Genomic DNA, 20,595 nt, shown 5'->3' on the forward strand with positions numbered 1-20,595 from the left:
GGCCCTCGACAAGGACTGACTTAAAAGTCTGCGCTCTCGTCCTCTGGAATATGGGAGGTAAAAATCAAAGAGTTTATTGTAGTTATCAAAGTCGTAGCTTGCAAGTGGGGTGGAACAGTTTGCAGTTCTGAATTGCAGAGTGGAAGAGGTATAAATCTTGCGGCCCAAGATGTCAAGGCGTTGAGATCCTTGTCTTGCGGGGTGGGCCATTAGTGCAGCTGTTTTGTCCTGTGAGTTGCTGCATCTGCTACAAGAGAAGGTTGCGGATGGGAGAATAAGAAGTCTACATCCTTAGCAGGAACATAATATTTACAACATTCAGCCTTTTTGCAAGTTGGAAAGAGAGAGGCTGGGGTCTGCCAGAGTGTCAGCTGGTTCTAGGAGTGCTTCATTTATGGGAAGTGCAATCTTTGAGGGAGAAGAGGGTTGGAGGATTTTGAGGTGTTTGTGTTGTGTCTCCTGGACCTCCTCTAAAGGGATGTCTTGGCTGAGTGCCACCCTCTTGAAAAGTTCTGGAACTGTTTGAAGTCGTCCACATTCTGTGGAGGCGGAGGCATGAGGGCTCTGTCTGGAGCTGATGGAGAGTTAGGAGTCGGCGAATCAGGGTATGGTCCATAGCCCACCTCTTCAGAGGGGAGTTCAGGCATTCTAGAAGTAGACAGAGCTGGAGATAAAGGCGCAGAAGGAGCTTGTGGTCTGTGGAAGAAGCATGAGGGCGAGTGGCAGTAGGAGCTGGCCAAGGGTACCAATGAGGCCAAGGCATCGGATAAGAAAAGTTAGGTACCACCCACAGGGGGAGGGGGGTGGTGGTGGTGAAGTAGGGAAACTGAGGCTGATGGTTGTGAGTCGTGACCAGAGGTGCAAAAGGTTCTGGTGGAGGAGGAGAGGCAGGTGGGGAGAACTCCGCCTGCTGCTGCATATCAGGCTCGCGGTCAGTAAAGGTAGCCAGGTCAGGTGGGGAGAGCGGCTGGTCAAAGAGAGGACTGTGTGTCCAGGAGCAGAGAGTTACGCTCAGGTGCCACTGAAAGGTCGTCCTGACTTAGGAACTGTCGTTGCTGTTCTCTAGGCTCTGACTCCGCTGCGCGCAACCTGTACTCAGAGGCGTGCACAGACTTCTGTTTGGCTTTTCCCGGTGCCGCGGGTCTTTTGTAGGCGCCTTGTGGGAGGTCCACTCCTGCTATCTGAGCGGCAGGCAGGCTCAGTGCTGACGGTCTTTTCAGCACCGGGGCAGAGCGTGCTGTCAACACCGGCTCTATTTTCAGTGCCAAAGGGATCGACCTTCCCAGCACAGGAAGTCGGGTTCCCGCCTCTGTGCTCCATGGGAGCCGTAGCTGAGGTGCTGGGACGGTCGGAGGCACCTGCCTTCGGCGCTGTCAGTACTGAGGGTAAGGATCTCGCAGGAGACCCTTTACCCTTGTGAAAGTGTCTGCTTGGAGAGAGTTGGGCTTCTTGCCTCTTTGCCTGAGAAGGTGAAACCATGCTCCCAATTAGTTCGGACCTGGCCGGGGAGCGTGAAGGAGAGGGTTTGACATTGCCCATCTCCAGAGGCAGCTGCAGGGATTTCTGCATGAGAAGCATTTTCAGCCGCAGGTCCCTGTCACGATGAGCCCTGGCTTTGAGGCTCGTGCAATGGACACTTGGCAGGAACGTGTGTCTCGCCGAGGCACTTCACACAACGTGAGTATCCATTGGACCTTGACATAGAGTCCTGACAGGAAGCACATTTCTTGAATCCTGAAGCCCCTGGCATTATTGAACTAGGAGTGCCGGGGGAGAGAGTGTCTCTGCAGGAGACAAGCTTGAGGGAGAATTTTTTTTTTTTTTTTTAATTAAACTAAGTAACTATTCTAAGTGAAGGGAAACAACTGGGATGTTACTAACTAACTATTTCTATATTCTTTGTAATTGTTTCCTTCAGAGACCAGGGAAGAGGATCAGCACTGCCCCAAGTCCTGTCTTCAGTCGAGGATGGCTGAGAAGGAACTGAGGGGGATGCGGGATGCGTGCACTTAGGCGGACTCTAACGAGACTGCGAGACAGCAGCTGAGCACATGCGTCCCGACCAGGCACTGCTACCGAAGATTTCCGATCAACGGTGCCAGGATGCACTGTCACCTGGAGTGGAGCACCCACAGGGACAGCACTCGAAGAAGGTAGGTAGGTTTTCCATTCCTCGGATCATCCTAGCAGCCCTTCTCTGCACCTATTCCACTTTGAATTCATCTTTCTTAAATATGGGAGATCAGAATTGCACACAGCATTCCAGATGGGGTCTCACCAGTCCTTGTGTAATGGTACGAACACTTTCCTGTCTACTGGAAATATCTCACCTGATGCATCCTAGTATTGAATTAGCCTTTTTCACAGCCGCATCACATTGACGGCTCAGTCATCCTGTGAATGACCAATACACCCAGGTCTTTTTCCTCCTCTGTCACTTCCAACTGATAAGTCCATAGTTTACAGCAAAAATTCTTGTTGTTAGTCCCTAAGTGCATGACCTTGCACTTTGCACCGTTAAATACCCCATGTCTATTACTCCGGTTTACAAAGTCATCCAGATCTTCTTGTATAGATTCCAGTCCTCTTCTGTATTGGCAATGACTCCCAACTGAGTCATCTGCAAATTTCATTAGCACACTCCCATTTTTTGTGCCAAGGTCATGAATGAAAACGATAAGATTGGTCCCAAGACTGATCCCTGAGGAACTCCACTAACAACCTCCCTCCAGTCTGACAGATCATTTTTTGGTATGACCCGTTAAAGTCTCCCCTTTAGCCAGTTCCTTACCCACTTTTCAATTCTTAAATTGGAAAAGATAGGGATTAATACAACTGATAATTTCCCACATGAAACTGTATCAAATGCCTTACTGAAATCCAGGTAGATTAGATCTACTACATTTCCTTTCTCCACAAAATCTTCTCAAAGATAGTGATCAGGTTGGTCTGGCATGGTCAACCTTTTGTAAACCATGTTTTATTTTATCCCGATTACCATTCACCACTATGTCCTTAACTACTTTCTGTTTCAAAATTAGTTCTAAGACCTTGCATATAATTGAGGTCATATTAATGGGCCTGTAGTTTCCTGGATCACTTCTCCCTCCACCCCTTCTTAAAAAATAGGAACTATAGTAACAATTGTCCAGTCACAGGGTACGACCCCAGAGTTTACAGATTCATGAAAAATCCTTGGTATTGGACTTGCAGTTTCATCTGCCAGTTCCTTTAATAGTCTTGGATGGAGATTATCTGGGGGCCCCGGTTTGGTCCCATTAAACTGTTTGACTTCGTCCTTGGATGTGGTAATTTCTACTTCATATCCTCATTGCCATTAGCCACCCTGCCACTACCCCCAAGCTCTTCATTAGCCTCATTAAAAACTGAGGCAATATATTAATTTTGGTGTTGGGCCATGCCTAGATTATCTTTAATCTCCACTCCATCCTCAGTGTTTAGCAGTCCCACTTCTTTCCGTGCTCTCTTTTTACAGAACATTTTACTATTGGTTTTAATTCCCGTTGCAAAGTCCAACTCTGCTTGGCTTTTGGCAGTTCTCACTTTTCCCTTACGCTTTCTGACCTCCAAGAAGTAGCCTTCCTTGCTGATCCATCCCTTCTTCTATTCCTCATAGACTGTCTGCTTTCTCTCAATCATCTGTCTGAGATGCTTGCACATCCAACAAGGCCTGCAACCTTTCCCTAAGAATTTTTTCCCCTAGCTTCGGATGCAGGCTTCAGGTAGCTTCTGCAACTTTGGGGCTGAGGTTGGCTGAATTATTTTAAATCAATGTAGATACTGTGACATCAATGAAAGAATTCTTCCATCAACCTAGCTACTGTGTCTTGGAGAGATTAATAAAAAATTTTAATCTAAGTTAATGTTTAAAATTAAATATACGCAAGGGGTCATCTGGGGTCAGGCTTGAGTTATGAGGGATTATAGGAATCAGTCACAAGGTTCATGAGATACATACATATCACATAACCAGCATAGACCCAGATTAGGGTGTGGGAGTTTTTAAAGCGTCAGTGGACAAGTGGGCTCGGGTACGCCACCCATGGAATGTATTAAGAGGCCAAGTCAGTATCAGTGTAGTGAATAAGTACATGGGTGGGGTGTGTCCCTTAGTTCATCAGGGAAGGAAGCGGGTTATTTCCCTGGTCGGCGGTCTTGGTTACACTTGAAGGTGTCCCGTGATGTGTTCCGTATAGATGTCTCTGGACCACCTGATGGTGTGACACCATGAGCTGGGCATAGCATTAACCGACTCTGCATGCTCTCAGTATCGGTTCGTTGTGGGGGGTCTCACGTGCCCAGGGCTCCCACAATCAGGGCGTGTCTCTGGACCTCATAGTCCTGGGCTCTCAGGGTGTCAGCCAGCGGGGCGTACTTCAAACACTTTCTGTGCTCAGGCCTCGTGGAAGGACGGTGACCTGTTTTCAAATGGCACCGTGACATCTACCATGAGGACCTTCTTCGCAGTCTGTCCTGGGGATGGCAGAATCGACGGTGATCTTCCCCAGGGACGGCGGGATGGCTTTCACCAGCCGGTTCTGGATGGCATTGTGGTGGTGCCGTCAGGAGTGCTGTTTGCATCCGTTGAGGGGAATGCAGTTGAGTCAGGCCTGGTGGACGAACCACCAGTCGGTGAACCTGGTGAAGCTGCCCCCGGGGACAAAGTGGCTTCTGGCGTCCCACTTGATGGACACCTTGAACACCTTGCCCTGGTCTGGCTTCCACTTGAGGTTCTCAGCATAGTAGCAGTGGATGGCATTTTTCAGGGTCCTTTCCAACATCGTTCTGGCAGTCGGGGTGACGATGGTGTGGTCCGAGGTCTTTATGTGCAGTACCAATATTCCCAGCTCCCGGTGCTCCTCGCACCACTTCCAGCAGCAGCCGATCCTCTTTTCTAGGCGTCTTGGGACCAGAAAGAGGACAGGTCTCCTCCCTTTCTCCCAAAGTCAGCCTCCAGGGAACTGCAGAGGTAGATGGCGACATCCTTCTTGGAGGGAGCCCTGGCAATGCGTTTCCTGACTATGTCCCGTACAGCTTCATCCGCGATACTCCGCACTGTCGGGTTCGGGCAGGAGGCGGAAGGCGCGGGTGATCACCGTCGCGTTGCACAGGTCGCCCATTCGAGGTATGTTGGCGCTGCCCTGCCTGGGGGAAATGTAAATGATGTTGGTGCTGGCCCTCTGGGGAAGGTAGAGCCATGTCTTCACCAGCTGCCTGATGGTGCTGTCGGCCGTGTTCAGGGGCACCTTGGCAAGAGCCGATCCCCTGAAGACGAAGGAGATGTGGGGAAGGTATTGAGGGTGTTGATCTTTTGCCAGGGGGCGAGCAGGGAGGAGTCGATGTGGGCTGCGTCCCGCAGGATCTCCACGATGGTGTCTTTGGGGGTCTGTCGGATGCAGACTCCTGAGGATGTGCCCAGGTGTTGGTATACCTCAACCTCCTCGAGGGAGGCCATGGGCTTGCCCTGGATCAGGAAACGTGATGCCTAGACCAGAGCCCTGGCACTGCCATTGATGTGGAGGGAGGCGCACTTTATAGAGTTGAAGCGGAGGCCCATCCACTCGGCTCGGCTGGCAACGTTGAGCATCTGCTGGAGGCTTTCCGAGCTGTTGATGACCAGGGCCAGATCGTCCGAGTAGGCCAGGATGCTGATTCTCTTGCCGTGCAGGTTGAAGCCAGTCGGGCCGCTGGAGAGGACTTGGATGAGCGGTTCCATTGCCAGGTTGAAGATGATGGGGCTGAGGGGGCAGCCCTGTTTCACACCACAGCGGATGGGGATGGCATCTATCTCTCTGTCCGTGGTGCGGATGGTGGTGGTGGTGCAGTCCTTGTAGAGGTCCTGGAGGATCTGGATAAAGGTTTCCGGCATCCCAAACTCTCCCAGGTGGCGAAGATGTGATTGTGGGGTATGGACTCGAAGGCCCTGGTCAGGTTGAGCCATGCTATGGTGCACTGCCTCCTGGACCTCCTGGCCACCTGGATGGCCGTCTGAAGAAGGAAGTTGTGCTCGTAGCATCCCTTGTAGGACATGAAGCCCTTCTGTGCTGAGCTGACGGCGCCCCTGCACACTGACCAGTCCGTGATCCTTGCAGCAAGGCAGTTGGCATACAGCTTGTAGATGGTGGAGCACAGGGAGATGGGTCTCCAGTTGCCGGGGTCGTCTCGTTCCCCTTTTTTGTGGGCAAACATCATCATGGATTTTTTCCAGGAGCGGGGAGCGCGGCGGAACTGCTTGCATTTGTTGAAGATGGTGGCGACCACCAAGCAGTCGAGGTCTCGCTTCTTCAGCGGGTGGTAGTGGATGCCATCTTTTCCGAGGGCAGTGTTTTTGTCCTCATCAACCTCGCCAGCACCTCCTGAGGGGAAAAGTCGCACTCCAAGTCCTCCGTGAGGTTGATCCGATGTAGCGGGAGAAGACACTCCGGGCGTCACATGTCGGTCTGGGCCTCGTGATCGAACACATCGTTGAAGTAGGAATAGAGCCTTTCAGGCTGGATAGTGTAGTAGGATGAGGTCCCATCAAGGATCTCCCTCAGGCCTTTCAGGCGGTTCGTCCTGTATAGTTTCTGGATACGGGATGCGGCCGCTGGATCATAGCTACAGTGATACAGACACTGTATCTGATGCTGTAGTGTCCACAATGCAGTGCAGCAACTGTGCTGCTATGGCATTTCTGGTGTAGACATATCTTGAGTTTGTAGACCCAGGCTCTGCGACTCACTGCTGTGGGTTTTTGTTTTGTTTTGTTTGTTTTTTTTTGCAGTGTAGACATACCCACGTGATCCTGCAGTGTCCTTAACTCCCAGAATGCTCTGCTCCATGAGCATGTACCCACAGCAACTAGGGTTAACAAACCCAGTATGAACACCATGTTCTTCACACAACTCAACAGGACTAGTGTGGAGACACCAAACCCAAGTGCCTGGCTGAATCACAACCTTAACAAACAAACAATCTAAGTTAACATTTTCAAACAAAAACCCAGCTGACAGCTACAATGACTTTTGTTATTACGTAAGAACATAAGAACGGACGTACTGGGTCAGACCAAAGGTCCATCTAGCCCAGTATCCCGTCTGCCGACAGTGGGATGCCCCAGAGGGAGTGAACCTAACAGGTAATGATCAAGTGATCTCTCTCCTGCCAGCCACCTTCACCCTCTGACAGACAGAGTCTAGGGACACCATTCCTTACCCTCCTGGCTAATAGCCATTAATGGACTTAACCTACCATATTCAATTCTACATTCGGCTACTCTTGAAACAAAGCCACCAATGGGGGGTTTTGTTGTTGCTTTTAACTACACCTATCATTTGCCAGCATTTGCCTCACTGTAACTGAAGTTATTTCTCACGGCTCATTTAGACAAAGCAGTGGCGAGATTATCTGGCCTTGAGTACTGAACTACCCTGGGTACAATGAGATTATTTTAAAAAAGGATCCAAACATCCATTCTATTCCATTTTCTTAGACTGCACTTTACTGGGGAAAGAAGAAACCCCAACACCTGGTTCTCCTTAGGAAAAGCTCTTAAACATTCCCTGCTTCTGTGTGAGGAAAAGTTAAAGAAGCCATGTCGATGGTGTATACCTTTCCTAGTCGGACATTAGCTACTCTGTACCCTTCCCACCTTAATGGAATCGGAGGAATTGCAAAAAGGTTTGAAGCTGCCACACCTTTAAGATAAATTGTCTGTTCATAAATGAAAGTGCTTCCATTGATGTATTTAATGTAAACAAGTGGTAGGGAATAAATAAATAAATAAATAAATGGTTAATGTCATTCTAGAGTTCAGCCTCAGAGTGATGAAACAAGGAAAGCAAGGAAGCAGTCAGTCTCCAGCCAACAAACAAGCAGGTTAACCTTATGCACTGTTCAGTACATCATACAGGAGAAGGGTGAGGTTCTTCACTTCAGGGAGGTGTGCACACTTGTGCTCAAGGAGGGAAGGGGAGGGGAAACAAGTAAACCTCACACTAGGAACTTAAAGCTGAGTAAAGAGCAAGTTCCAAAGAAATCAGCATTGCATGGTTACTCCGCAGGTCAGCACTGGAGTCTCAATTACAGAGCTAAAGTGCTAATGATTCAAGTATTCCCACAGGAATGTCTGCTCTGAAGTTTGGCCAGGCTGGACCCAGTCTTCGGGCTTGCATACACAGGGAAATTGACTGGCATAGCTAGTACAGAATAACTGCTCTGGAATAAGGGTGTCCACATAGGGAGTAAAGCTAAAGTGCTTTACATTCATACCCTACCTTATTCGAAATAACGTAAATAACCTTTTACATTCCTTCATCAGGCAAACTGTCAGCATTGCCAACTCTTATGATCTCATCATAAATCTCACGAGAGATCATTTTAAAGTCCCAAAGTCATGCAATTAGGGGGAAAAAATCTCATATTTCATTTTAGAAAAAAGATAAGTTCCTACCCTTTATGATTGGAGTAAAATGCATGAAAATACAGTTCAAGGACACCCTAAAGACTCAGAAGCTATAAAAAGTAATATGTGGGGAGGAGGGGAGTTTTCTTTTGAAATCTCATGATTGTGTGTGGCCTGACTCATGATTTTTGAATGCCTGAGATTGGCAATATTGCCAATGTTATATGTGCGCTAAAGAGTCTGCATTGCTTTATAGCATCAAAACTCATGCCAGGCCTACTTGATCGCTGAAGTGCAGCCTGCCATTAGGACTTGTGATTTTCAAAGGGCATGTGGGGAAAGGGAAGGAAGAAATGGATTAAGGAAAGATGGGAAAGGAGCATTTCTTTGTCCTCTGTATATGGCTGCCAAGAGAACACCCAAACTTTTCTAGTTTCTGCGTGAGGGGCAGCCTGGAGCCAGAGGATGGCTCTGTCATTTCATGTAACGGGCCCCACAGGCCAGGGAGGGGAGACCAGCTCAACCGCATAGCCAAGGATACATCTTCTCCCTCCATCCAGCTAGCCCCCTAACTAGAACACAAGAGTTATTCTGTAGCCACTTGCTTCCAGTGAGCGAAACGAGAAGAGAGTGGAATGCCTGTCCTCTGATTGACAAGGAACAGAGCCAATCTACTGAAGGAGAAGGAGCACCTAAACAAGATCATAAGTGACCCCCGTTGCTAAACAAAAGCCATGTTTATTTCAGTTCCATTTGTACCAGGCCAACCCCTCCCCCCAAAGAACATACAAACGAACATACTGGGTCTAGTCCAGTATCCTGTTTTCCCACTGTGGCCGGTGCTAGGTGCTTCAGAGGGAGCGAACAGAACTGGGCAATTTCGAGTGATCCATCTTCTGTCATTCAGTCCCAGCTTCTGGCGGTCAGAGGCCAGGGACACCCAGAGCATGGAGATGCGTCTCTGAACATCTTGGCTAATAGCCATTGGTAGACCTATCCTCCATGAACTTATTTCATTCTATTTTGAACCCAGTTATACTTTCAGCCTTCCAACATCCCCTGGCAATGAGTTCCACAGGCTGACTGTGCTCTGGGTGAAGAGGCAAACTGCACAACCTACTTTCCTGCCACTCACAAATCAATATTTGTTAGATAATGAACTAAACACAATTGTAATAAATTAGTTGAAAGTGTCCCTTTCAGGAGAGGACAATGGAAATCAATCAGGAGCCTAGTCTATTTTCACTTGCTTCCACCATACCAGTTAGGGTCTGTGTTCACACAGCCCTTGACTCCAAACTGCCTTGACACGGAGTGCTCCAGTCAGCTATGGAAGATCCCAGGTCTTTCTAAGTGTTTACAAAACCCCCTCAAAACTTTGACCCCCTTAAGGAGGAGATATTTTAAACTAGAAAATTAGGAAAATCAAATTGCAGGGGAAAGCAGTCGGTGCTGGTTAAGGGACTAAACAGGGACTCAAGATTGAGGTTAAATTCCTAGTTCTGCCACAGGCTCCTTGTGGGACCTTGAGCACGTTACTTCACCCCTTCATTTCCCACCTGAAGAGTCAGTTTACCACCATTCCTTTCTCCCCGTGCCCCCTTCGTATGTCTTGTCCAGTACTGTCTTATTATATGTACATACAGAGCCTAATGCTATGGGATGCTGGTCTTAGTCAGAACCACCTGCTACTGTAATACAAATATCAAATGCTGCAAAATCCTGCTCACCTTTGACGTCACTAAAGCTGGTTTCCGAAAACCCTTCGCTGAGGTCGATCAGCGTCCCCTCAGACTTGCAGCGCGGGAGGCCACTGGAGTTGGCAGCACGAATCCTCTGGGCTGCCATCCTGAAACCTTGCCCTGTCCTGGGAAATGCTAGTGGGCCATGTTTCCTCTCGGGGGGCTTGCCGCAGGCACTATACCATCCAGCGTGGGAAATTCCAGCTGCCAAGAGGACTGTGTCCAGGTGCAATTTTTTACAGGCCGAACAACCTGAAGGGAGAATAAAAGAGCTGGTTAGTGTGGGTATTCACGGCTCACTTGTAGAAATAATCAGGTGGCTGGCTGTAGAAAGGATGAACATGTGGTTATAGCACTGAGCTGCATCTCAAGAAATTTTGGCTCAAGCTCTCGTGGGTAGGGATGTCCCCTCCCATGTCTCTAGCATAATAGGGCCCCGATCACAGGTGCTACATGTACCATTTACAAATAGAAAAATGGTTCCTGAATTCTCCTTGGGCATCAAGAACTAACTCCTGTACCGCTTCTAGCGCAAGCCACCAGTTCTGAGGAGCTGAAAGCTCTGCTAGCGAGGATAACTTGACTCTGGGCCTCATTTCTTACTGTTGATAACGGAGTCTCTTTTTTGTAGAACATAACCAATATTCCTTCTTTTAAGGACCAGTTCAGGGTGTCAGTTCTCAAAGTTATAAATTAGTCCTTCCTTCCCACTCAGAGGCACTATACTGTAGGGTATGTTACAATCCCATAGTACGTATTGTAAACTGTGTGGTCTTGAGCTGTGGATTCCTGAAATGCCGAATTATTAGAGTCAACTCACTGAGTGCACTCCTGGAGTCATTTTCTGCAAGTAAAACCAGGCTGTTCCTGCCTCCTATTGAAGTACCATGATGTTCTTGACACTTCTCGTTAAGATTTCATTACTGAGAGTTCCCAGGCTTTAGAATATATTTAAATACAGATACTACAAAGGCAGGCACTGGAATGCTTAAATCTCCTGTGTCTTGCAGGCAAGAGAATGGCTAAGTGTCATATGTCCTCCACAGCCAGCTTGTGAGAGGACACGGGAAAGGGCTGATCCCAGAGACTACCTATCCACGGTGCAGCCACACTTCACCAGGACGGTACTTACACTGTAATGATCAATTAGTAACCCACTGCAAACCCAACAGGCAGAAGTTCTATCTGCCATACAGGGGAACGCCAGCCATTGGCACAAAGCGCACTGGCATGTTCCACAGCATCAGGTAGATAAGTCGTAAAAGGGATTAATGCATACCCAGGTCGGCGGTGTACTACATTCGGATAACCTGTTGTACAGACAGCCCACAGGTTTTTTTTTTTTTTTTTTTTTGGCAAGTTTGGTGCTTGAGGCAGTGACAGATCATTAGAACGAGCTACCTTCACCTCCAACCTGTATCCCCCACTTTGCCGTTCCAGGCTTGCAGAGATGCTTTTAAGTGTTCCTTCCAACACAGATACATGACAGTTCTACACTGGTCCATGACTGGGAGAAAGGGGGCTAATTGAACATCACTCATTAGGTAAATCTCTACTTTTTGACTTGCTCAGAGGTGAGAAGTTTCTCTTCTCTGTACCTTTAACTCCACAGCCTTATTAATTTTTTTAATTTACTTTAAAATTCTAACATCGTATTTAAAGCAATGGACAAACAAAGATTTCCAGGTACTTCCTATCAAAATATCCAGAGAACTTGTAACTAAACATGCATGGACTTCCCAGATTAGCGCACATTGTTGCCAAAGCAAACAAGGGAAATAAGTAACCCTGCCCACTTCCCTTAAGGCTGCAGCACAGAGAACCTCAAACCCTCTTCTACCATGGCCACAGGACAGCTACGAACAGCACTCCTGTTTTTTCTTTTCTCACAAAGGGGAAGGAGCTTGTGACACTTCAATACATGGAAACTCATGTTTCTGTTAATTGTGGGGTTGCATACCTCTGGGAAGGGAGAGAATTAGAGCATCAGATTTTCATTTCTAGCATCCAAATATCTGTCTACAAATTTAATGAAAATCAAAATTTGCCCCACTAGATACTGAAGCAAATGGTCAACATTTACTTCTTCAATCATTGAGTTCTAATGTTTGCCTCAACTGAAGTCATTACCTGCTTTACATAAATAGATAAGCACCAATTACTATACTTGGCTTGAAAAAATCCAAACATACTCAAGAGCTTTCCCTACTGGAGCCTCAGACCCCATTCCTATAAGATTTAAGATCTAATGCAAAACAGCGTAATGTCTAGCCCTTGTGGTTACAAAGAATCTTCCTTCCAAATGTGAACCAGATCAGTATTGCCTTCCTCACTGCTCAGAGCCAGAGCTTCTGCAGCTGCCCATAGATGCCACAAAGTGAAATTAACATGAGATTCTGGTCAGTTTCACAGCTGCCATTCCAAACCCTTTGGAAAGCAGGGAGAAATATCCAGAATAATTTTCCTGCAGGGTCCAGAGACAACAACCTGGTAGAAATCTCTGCAACTTCCCCCTTCTAACAGGTGGGTAAGGCCAAGGTGATGGTTGGGTTTCTAACACATTTTATATGTCCATTATATAGATGTGTAAATCCAAGCACAGATCTTTCATTATCTGCCCAAAAACAAAATATGTTAATGGCAGAGCTGAGAAGAGAATCCCAAAACCTCACTCCCAAGTACATCTCTTTCATAAGGCTCATCTTTCACCCCAGCTTCATGGCCAGAACAGAGTTTCATTTAAGAACATAAGAATGGCCCTACTAGGTCAGACCAAAGGTCCATCTAGCCCAGGATCCTGTCATCCAACAGTGGCCAATGCCAGGTGCCCCTAAGGAAATGAACAGACAGGTAATCATCTAGTGATCAATCCCCTGTCACTCATTCCCAGCTTCTGGCAAACAGAGGCTAGGGACACCATTCCTGCCCACAGAAAAGCAGAATATCAGCTCCAGACATCTCTCCCAATTGCCCCAATGCCATATCCACTCAGGACTGGCTCGTAAGACAGCCCAAACACTTTGACAAATCTCCAGGTTTATAACACAGCTGTGCACACGCCCCATATACACAAAGCAGGAAACACGTGCAATGGAACGGATCACCCATACTAAGAGCTCTCTAAAAAGACTGCTCGGATATAGTGCAAAACTTCATCACAAAGGAAGAGGCAGAGTTATAGTTAAGACTTACAACCTTTATCTTTGAGGAGACCCCACCTAGACGTGTGCTGCTGAGACCGAAAAGGCTTACTGGAAAAGCAAAGCAAGAGCTCTTTGGGCTTACATAGCCTCAAGCTTCCTTTTCTTTTCTCCTCTCCCTTCTAATCAAACCAGGTAGAGCAATCTGGATTCGTCATTTTGAGAAACTACCCTTAGGTCTGGCCCTGGTGCCACGTGGCTGGTAATTGGATTTCAGGCCAGTGCTCCATTCCACCTCAGCCCTTGCAAAGATTTCCAACACCTCACTGGTCTGCTACATGCAAACTGAGTGGCACTGGCCATTGAACAATTAGAAACCGATTTTCACAACCCACCCGACCTGAAGTGGCCCACACCAAATAAGAGCTCTCTATGGCTTGAAAGTTTGCCTCTCCCAGCAGAAGTTGGTCCAATAAAAGATATTACCACTCGCACCCGGTCTCTCTAATATCCTGGGACTGACACAGCTACAACTATACTGCATCCCAACTCTAACCAGCCTTGAAACGCCCATCAAGACGGAGTGACCCTTGCTGTCTTGGTTTCTCATGAAGTTTTCAAGCCACTATGGCTAGGTTTTTAGAACCTGGAGCTTTCCCCAGCAGACTCCTAGGTTAATTAAAAGCATAACCTCATCCAAAGGAAGTTGCTCCTGGTAATCTCTCTAATTTCAGCCTCTCTGTGGTTCTCTCTCTCTCTTTCTCTCTCTCTCTTTTTTTTTTTCAGCAAGACATCCCAAATGAACTCTTAAATAGACAGCAGCATATTTCCTAACACTCAACAGTAGTAAATCTAGGATGCGCCTCGCAGGCTCCTGGGATAAGTAGCACAGAGCCTACCTGCAGGATGAAAGACGAGCAAAGAAAGCAGGACTGATCTAATGGAGGTGGCTTTGCAAACCAAGCAGGGTAAGGATGGGGGAAGGTTTAAACAATTGCACCCCAGGTATTTTTGGATTCCTTTCAAGGGCTTTAAAATGCAGGTACCTGTAGAGTCATGAAGAAAAGGATAATGCAAACCTCAGCCTCTCTATCCCATGTCACGCTTATGCTCATCTACACAGTTATGACAGGCATAACCAGAGTCACACATGCACACACACACTTCTCCATCCTCTTTTTAAAGACTTCAGGTGCACCTGCACTGAAACTGCTACCATGGCACAGCTGCACTGCTGAAGTGCTTCCGTGTAGACACTACCGACACCAATGGGAGGGGTTCTCTTGTCAGCAGTTAATCCACTTCCCTGAGAGGTGGTAACTTCTCCCCTCGACCTAGTAATGTCTACACCGGGGTCAGGGCAGCATAGCTATGTCTCTCAGGTTGTGGATTTTTCACACCCAAGACATGTAGTTATACCAATACCCAGTGCTGTGTGTAGACTGAGCATCCAGGGTGGTGGAGGAAGCTTCCTATATAAATATCTTTGAACAAAAAACCACATCAAATAAAACTATCTATTTACTCCAGAGGGGAGTATCAGACAGGTCAGAGTCACGGCATGGATAAATACCCCAGAACCAAGGAAGAAAACTAAGCAACTGCAGACTGCTGGGAGCCATCACCTGGCACAAATTAGCTCTCGATCCAGGGAGTGCCCACACCACCCAGGAGTCGGACAACCACTCCTGCATGATTGATCAAACACTTTCTGGGGCTCCAGAGACTATGGTGAGGTGTACCTAGAGATCGGCGCCCATGGATGTACCTAGGCAGACAGCAGGTGTGCAGGCTGCAGATGAGAATTCAAACAGACCTCCAGGCTTTGGAGATAGAAGGCATGCAGCAGCATAGAAGCCGACAGTGTATGAAATATATTTTACTCATTTGTACCAGACAGCCAACCTAGGTGCAGTGCCACTGCAGATAACACTCTTGGCATTCATCCTCCGGCCTGCCTAGCACAACATAGGCCGGTTCTGCTTATGGTATATTTACCCGTCCATTACTGAGGAGACTGAACACTGTTTTCACTTGAGATCCCAGAAATTATACACTCTCCCTGCACCCCCAGTTAAATGGCATCTCTTTGAAGACAGCTGTCTTCGTTATTATACTGGTACCCCAGAAGCACCTAGATGTCCGTTCCCAATACGATAGCTCCACTGTGCTAGGTGCAGTACAAACATCTAGTAAGGGAAAGCCCTGGCCCTAAAGAACGTATGCTATAAGGAAGCAAAGCAGGTAAAGGATGGGAGGGGAAGGGGGGCTGAAGTGTCTTGCCCCAGGCCACAGCTGGGAGCAGAATCCTTGTTTTCTGATGCCCAGTCCAGGCCCAATCAACTAGACCACATTGCCTCTCAAACAGCTGCCTCGTCACCCTAGCATCTCATAGACTCAGACTTTAAGGTCAGAAAGGACCATTATGATCATCTTGTCTGACCTCCCGCATGATGCGGGCCACAAAGCCGTCCCAACCCCTTTCCCTTGACTCTGCTGTTGAAGTCCCCAAATCCTGTGGTTTAGAGACTTCAAGTAGCAGAGGATCCTCCAGCTAGCACCTCACCGTCTTTGATGTATTTATTCTCAATAACTTTGTGGGGTAAGGAGTGCTATTATCCCCATTGTACAGCTGGGCAACTGAGGCACAAAGCAGCTAAGGGTTTGTCTACATTATGAAGCTTAAGTCGGCCTAGCCACATGGACATAGTCCACACAGGAAGACACAGCCTATGCCAACAGAAGATGTTCTGTCGGTGGAGGAACAGCACCTCTATCAAGGACGTTAGCAATGCCCATAGAAGTACTTTTCTGTCGACATAGGTGTATGTACACTGGGGGGCTGGAGGATGGCTATCTGCATAGTTATATCAGACGGGGGTGATTTTTTTCACCTCCCGCACCAGCATGGCTATGCTGAGATAACATTTAAGCATAGACCAAGACCAAGACCAAGTCATTTGCCTAATTCACACAAGACTTCTGTGGAGGAGCAGGGAATTCATTCCTGGCGAGAGCTAGGGTTACCATACGTCCGGTTTTTCCCGGACATGTCCGGCTTTTCGGCAATCAAACCCCCGTCTGGGGGGAACTGCCAAAAAGCCGAACATGTCCAGGAAAATGCCGGCTGGGCACTTCCCCTCCCGCGGCTGCTCTGCTCCTCCCCTGACTCTTCGGCTCTGTTTAAGAGCCGACCGCTACGGGTTTTGGGCAGCCCCCATATCTCCGGATCCTGCGCCGCCAGAGCCCGGGAGGGGAAGTGCCCGGCTGGGGGCGCAGGGTCCGGAGGCATAGGGGCTGCCCGAAGCTCGAGCGCTACCGGCTTCACGGTTTGCCGCGCAGCCTCCAGACCCTGTGCCCCTAGCTGGGTGCTTCCCCTCCCGGGCTCCAGCTGCACTGGGGAAGCGCCGGCCAGGGGCCCAGGGTCTGCCCGGCAAACCGTGAAGCCGGTAGCGCTCGGGCAGCCCTTTTCGTGTGGCTGGGAGTGGGAGGGAGGAGGGGGCGGAGTTAGGGCGGGGAGTGGGAAATGGGCGAGGCCAGGGCCCCGTGGAGGGTCCTCTTTTTTCATTTGTTAAATATGGTAACCCTATGAGAGCGTTACCCACTGGACCATCCCACCGGCTCTGCCTAACACAGTGCACTTAAATTATACCAAAAATTAGAATGATTTGACATTTTGAGAGTCAGAAGCCCAGACAAAGCTGAAGTTGCTTCCAATACTTTTCTTTTAAACTTTCTGCTCACAAATGGAAAAAAAAAAAAACAAGACTTGTAACTTTTAGGAAATACACACAGATCAGAACCCCTTAGACGGGGCAGGGCTTTGATAGGAACAGTGAGATAATAGTAAACATGAAGACAAGCTTTTTACTCCTCTAACAATCCTGGTTGAGGCTGAATGTTAACTGCTAGGTTTCTCCCAGGAGGAACGAGTGTACCCTTAAGGATAGAGTGCTTTTGCTGGAATGCAATGAAAGGAAATTTACATTTGAGGACTGATGGTTAAAACACTTGTATTCAATGTGTTTCAACACAATCTTTCCCATCTCAACATGTCTGGAATGTGGCTAATGAAAGGGGAAGAAGAGATGCATTAGGTTTAGACAGATGATTACCCCCAAGTTTTGTGTAATTTTTGTTTTAATGACATTGTTTCAGGACATGCCACCAACATTCCAGAGCTAGGACTCAGAGATTTACAAATAAACTAAGCTCGAGTTGGAATAACAGACTGTATTGATCAAAAGGTTTCAGTCAGGAAATACAACAGAGAAAAGTAACTCCATCAACAAGAAGGGCAGATGAAGTTGTCAGGGAGAAGAAATGTGGAAAAAACTGTTCCTTTAAAAGAGTAAATTTACACATTGCTAATTTTTGAGACATGCAATTAATCCAAGTGTATCTTGCATTTATTTATTGGCGGTGATACAAGCAGAAGGGTGTAACCTTTCCTATCTCTTAGTATGGAAGCTAGCAAGCAATACTACAGAAAGCTGTATTAATAGTCCAGCTGTAAGATGCTCCAGTGAACAAGCATAACAAATGCTACAGAGCTCTCTCTTGTTCATGAATTTCTCATATAAAGGAGAAATAAGGTTTAGATAACATCTTCCAACTTGGACACGCACATCTGAACAGCTTTGTTGCTGCCCATCCCTGTATTAACCACATCTTGGCTACCAGAGCAAGCTTGACAGTCGATTATTCAACTAGGATACATTTAAGTAGCAACCCAGAGAAGCATAAGGGTTTCCCAAGGGAGAAGGATAATTTACAGACCACTTGGTATAGGCTTTATGCTGCTTTACTTGCCATTCAGCCAACTGGACCCTTCCATTCACCAACATTCTCAACCAGCAAACTTTAGCGATCAAACCACGAAAAGAGAAACCAACCTTTACGTTCACAGGCACATGCTACAGAAGTTGAATGCATGTATAGTAAAACAATGGCACAGAGGGGAAGACTAACAGTCCCAAAATGAAGCCTACCTTATGTACATTTCGTACTACATGTGTATGTATACTCAAAGACACTGCTCCTGACTTTGGGGCGGGGAGGGACGGATCACATCCATCAATTTTCCCAAAATGAGATCTGAAATATGGATCTAATGCAAACTTCTCCACTGAGCAACCTTAGGCCTTGGCTACACTTGCAGATTCACAGCGCTGCCACGTAGTCGCGCCGCCAGCACTGCGAGAGCTCTCTCGCGGCGCTGCAAGTACTCCACCTTTCCGAGGGGAATAGCTTGTAGCACTGCGAGCGAGCGTGCAGCGCTGCAGGCGCTGATTACATTAGCACTTTACAGCGCTGCACTCGCTGCGCTCAGGGGGGATGTTTTTTCACACCCCTGAGCGCAGCAAGTGCAGCGCTGTGAATTGCCAGTGTAGCCAAGGCCTTAGAATAACTCTCCCAGACTACAGATTTCAAAGTAGCAGCCGTGTTAGTCTGTATCCGCAAAAACAACAGGCACCTTAGAGACTAACAAATTTATTTGAGCATAAGCTTTCATGGGCTACAGTTGATCTCAATTGATTGGCCTTTTACAGTTGGTATGGCTACTTCCACCTTTTCATGTTCTCTGGATGTATAAATATCTTCTTTCTGCGTGTTCCATTCTATGCATCCGAAGAAGTGGGCTGTAGCCCACGAAAGCTTATGCTCAAATAAATTTGTTAGTCTCTAAGGTGCCACAAGTACTCCTGTTCTTTCTCCCAGACTAAACTAACGTTGCTTTGTGATCACACATGTGCATGAATGCATATTCCAAACAGTCACACATTATGCTGTCAATCTACCGGGTTGTTTCTAACACTGTAGGCAAAGCATTGAGATAGTCAAGAATCCTGTTTCCCTGAAGCATCCGCTTTGACATCAGGATTTATACATATGCTAAGTGTGGAGCAGACAGGCAGAGCAACGCAGACAGCAATGCAGCTAATGTCTTTCTATTTTAGACCTAGACACAGGGCGGGCGCAAGGATGTTTCATGCCCTAGGCAAAACTTCCACCTTGTGCCCCCCCGTCCCCGCGCCCTGTAGCAGCTCCCCCCGCCCCCCCTGCACTAAGGCCCCCCCCCCCCCCCCCCCACCCGTCCCCCCCCCCCCCCCGCCCCCCCCCCCCCCAGCAGCTCCCCCCAGCCCGGGGAGCCATGCAGCAGCTCCCCGCCCCAACTCACCTCTGCTCCGCCTCCTCCCTGAGCATGCCGTCGCCGCTCCACTTCTCCCGCCTCCCAGGCTTGCGGTGCCAATCAGCTGTTTGGCACCACAAGCCTGGGAGGGAGAGAAGCAGAGCGGGGCGGTGTGCTCAGGGGAGGAGGCGGAGCAGAGGTGAGCTGGGACGGGGAGTTCCCCTGCGTGCCACGCCCCCCGCGTTACTTGCTGCAGGTGGCCCTCCCCGCACCCCCCTGTCCCAGCTCCCTCCGCCTAAATGCTGACAACAACTGGGGCGGCCGAAGATCCGGCCGTAGCGGTCACCACCAAAGGACCCAAAATGCCACCCCCCAAATGCTAGTGCCCTAGGCGACCGCCTAGGTCGCTTAATGGGTTGCACCAGCCACGCCTAGACACTGAGTGTCCTGCAAGTAGTTGAGGAAATTCTTGGAATTAAGATATTAAAATGTATTGGGGGGATGGGATAAGATATTGGGGGTGGGCCAGGGCTCTGAGGTGGCACTGTGCAGTCTCTCTCTCTCTCTCTCTGTCGGGAGCATGGTCTCACTGATCACCATATGTGGGGCCTGGAAGGAATTTCCACCAGGTCAGATTGGACGGGAATCATAGAATATCAGAGTTGGAAGGGACCTCAAGAGGTCATCTAGTCCAACCCCCTGCTCAAAGCAGGACCAATTCCCAGCTAAATCATCCCAGCCAGGGCTTTGTCAAGCCGGGCCTTAAAAACCTCCAAGGAAGGAGACTCCACCACCTCCCTAGGTAACACATTCCAGTGTTTCACCACCCTCCTAGTGAAATAGTGTTTCCTGATATCCAACCTGGACCTCCCCCACTGCAACTTGAGACCATTGCTCCTTGTTCTGTCATCTGCCACCACTGAGAACAGCCGAGCTCCATCCTCTTTGGAACCCCCCTTCAGGTAGTTGAAGGCTGCTATCAAATCCCCCATCATTCTTCTCTGCTGGAGACTAAACAATCCCAGTTCCCTCAGCCTCTCCTCATAAGTCATGTGCTCCAGACCCCTAATCATTTTTGTTGCCCTCCGCTGGACTCTTTCCAATTTTTCCACATCCTTCTTGTAGTGTGGGGCCCAAAACTGGACACAGTATTCCAGATGAGGCCTCACCAATGTC

The 20,595-nt window shown here is 48.3% G+C and overlaps 1 protein-coding gene across 3 annotated transcripts in view; it reads right to left on the minus strand.

The window, feature by feature from the left end:
• The window catches only part of SH3BP4 (SH3 domain binding protein 4), a 156,712-nt gene that overhangs the window by 37,843 nt on the left and 98,274 nt on the right, over window positions 1–20,595 (minus strand). For all 3 annotated transcript variants that reach the window (XM_034785212.1, XM_034785210.1, XM_034785211.1), the window contains exon 2: window positions 10,135–10,398. In XM_034785212.1, coding sequence (XP_034641103.1) covers window positions 10,135–10,252 — 118 coding nt within the window. In that variant the 5' untranslated portion in view covers window positions 10,253–10,398. The remainder of the gene's footprint in view (window positions 1–10,134; window positions 10,399–20,595) is intronic.

The sequence above is a fragment of the Trachemys scripta genome, chromosome 11 (assembly GCF_013100865.1).
Source record: "Trachemys scripta elegans isolate TJP31775 chromosome 11, CAS_Tse_1.0, whole genome shotgun sequence".
Lineage (NCBI taxonomy): Eukaryota > Metazoa > Chordata > Testudines > Emydidae > Trachemys > Trachemys scripta.